At 40.2% G+C, this 2,179-nt stretch overlaps 1 protein-coding gene across 1 annotated transcript in view; it reads right to left on the reverse strand.

The window, feature by feature from the left end:
* The window catches only part of LOC106534597 (bridging integrator 2), a gene marked incomplete in the record, with an annotated part of 15,499 nt that overhangs the window by 8,741 nt on the left and 4,579 nt on the right, over positions 1-2,179 (reverse strand). The window contains 2 exon segments of the mRNA XM_014031288.1: positions 729-823; positions 1,212-1,266. Coding sequence (XP_013886742.1) covers positions 729-823; positions 1,212-1,266 — 150 coding nt within the window.

The following is a 2,179-nucleotide window of genomic DNA, read 5'->3' on the forward strand; positions in this document are numbered from 1 at the left end:
ATTTAGCTCTGATGATGGGCTATCCATCAGGTTAACCAATGCACCCCCCCAAAAAAAGACCCCCATCCAAACCACTACAATTTTGGGATGCATCTAGTAGCATGACATTTATTAGGAATAAAGACCTCTGAGTTCTGGTGCATTTGTGCATGCGGGGGTCATTATGTTACCAATATGCAGTATTTCTATCAATAACGTGTTTTCTTTGTCTCTCTTCCAGATGTAGGTGCACCTGGACCAGTCCTGTGTCTCTTTCCTGTCCCTAAACCCAGCCGGTCGAGGCAGATGGCCGCCTGGTTCTGGTTCTGCTGGAGGTTTCTTCCTGTGAAAGGGAGTTTTTCYTCTCCACWGTCACCACTGTGCTGCTCAGGATGGAGACTGTGACGAAGTGATTCAACACAATCTGCTGGCTTCTTTAGATTGATTGATTGGTGTGTACAGTGCACACAGACAGCAATGGTTGTGACTTGGTGCTTATTATTAAACTGAACTGAATTTTTGTTGACTTGAGGTTTGAAAAGATTTAGAAATTGTTAACGATCAATATTTTTAGGATGTCCAACTGTATAAAACTAAAACTGACAGGAGGTGGACCTTTTTTCTTACAATTGTTTTTTAAATATGAAGACAGCTTTGATCTGTTTCTCTTTTTCTTTTAAAGCAGCTTTATAAAACCAACATGTGAACAGGACTGTTGAGACGTCAACAAAAACACATCCTGCTCTGACCTCTGTGATAACGGCCAGCTCCCCCACTCCGTTCCAGTCCACTTCATAGATGTCTTTAAGTGTCTGGGACAGGCGTCTCGATGTCTCGTGCACAGCTGCGAAAAAGGTCAATTTGAGTACAAATGTGCAAATATTAGTGTGAACCGAGGTCACTAAATGTTTTCACCACACAAGGAAYCTTTAGGCATTGTTGTGTCTGAGGGTTTATAGGGCTGTAACCACAGAAATTCACAACATTCTTGTTTCCCGACTGGAAACTGTGGTTTTGACAGTGTGAATCAAACATGCAGTGATGTGTCTGTTGCTTCCATCTGCGTGATTTTAGCTTGTTCTTGTAAAACTGGACAACACAGGCRAAAGTTAGGGCATTAAAGGGAACAAGAAACTCACTTTGTCAGTTTCCATTGCTTTCTCAARCAAAGCCTGGTGCTGTGTAATCACACTGCTTTGTGCTTGGATACAGTGTGTTGGATACAGACTCACCTTTCACTGCTGCATAGTAGGCTTTGACATCTTTAAACAACCGGTTTCCATCACTCTTTTGGGAAAGCAACATGAAAAAAGAGAAGTTACAGTAAGTTTAGTGACACCCAATATCTGTACGGATGAGGTCAGCAGTTTTTTCATTGGCTCATCGGCGACCTAAATGATAGTGTGTCCTTGTGCTGACTGCTTGATTTTAGTGAGACTATTTATTTTTTATCAATTCACACAAGATTAGAATATTGAACAAAACAAAAGTCACCTCGGAGGGTTTAGAAAAATCACAGGAACTAGTGATGTATAAGTGAAGTGAAAGTAGCATATCTTGCTGTAAAGTAGATTTCCTTCCTGTTGTTCATCTACACTCTCCCTCCAGTATAAAGTAGTTGTACATGTTTATATGTAAGAGGTCTTGACAACTTAAAGTTAACATGGAAGTATTGCTTAACAGAAAGCAGTGATACCATGTACAAATTAAAAAACACTAACCAAGTGTCACCGAAGAAAATGAGCAACTAGGTCAAATTAAACGAACACATTTTGATTGATAGTTTGCCTCTCTTTGCAAACATTAGAAAGTAAGCTAACAGTCAACACGATCACAGTCAGGACATAAAAGCAAACTTTCTTAAAGATGCAAAGAAATGTTTTGTCTGTCTGTCTGTCTGTCTGTCTTCATAATACAAAAATATCCCATTAACCACTGAGAAAATTTCAGCAAAACTTGACAAAAGTAATCTTTGAACTGACATTTACAACCAAACACCTCTCAAAGAATCTGATTCAGATTTTGATCTCAAGGCCAAACATGTCTGAACTTATGGTAGTTTCAGGTTGCAACATGTAAAACTCAATAAATCTCTAATTACCAGGGGATATTTACTCAAATTTGCTTTTCTGCAGCTCTCGCTGGAGCGGTTCGCGGCCGAGTGCGAAGCGGCCGGGATGAGGCTCAGTGCCTCCAAATC

This window comes from Austrofundulus limnaeus, unplaced genomic scaffold, assembly GCF_001266775.1.
Source record: "Austrofundulus limnaeus strain Quisiro unplaced genomic scaffold, Austrofundulus_limnaeus-1.0 Scaffold1217, whole genome shotgun sequence".
Taxonomy (NCBI): Eukaryota; Metazoa; Chordata; class Actinopteri; order Cyprinodontiformes; family Rivulidae; genus Austrofundulus; species Austrofundulus limnaeus.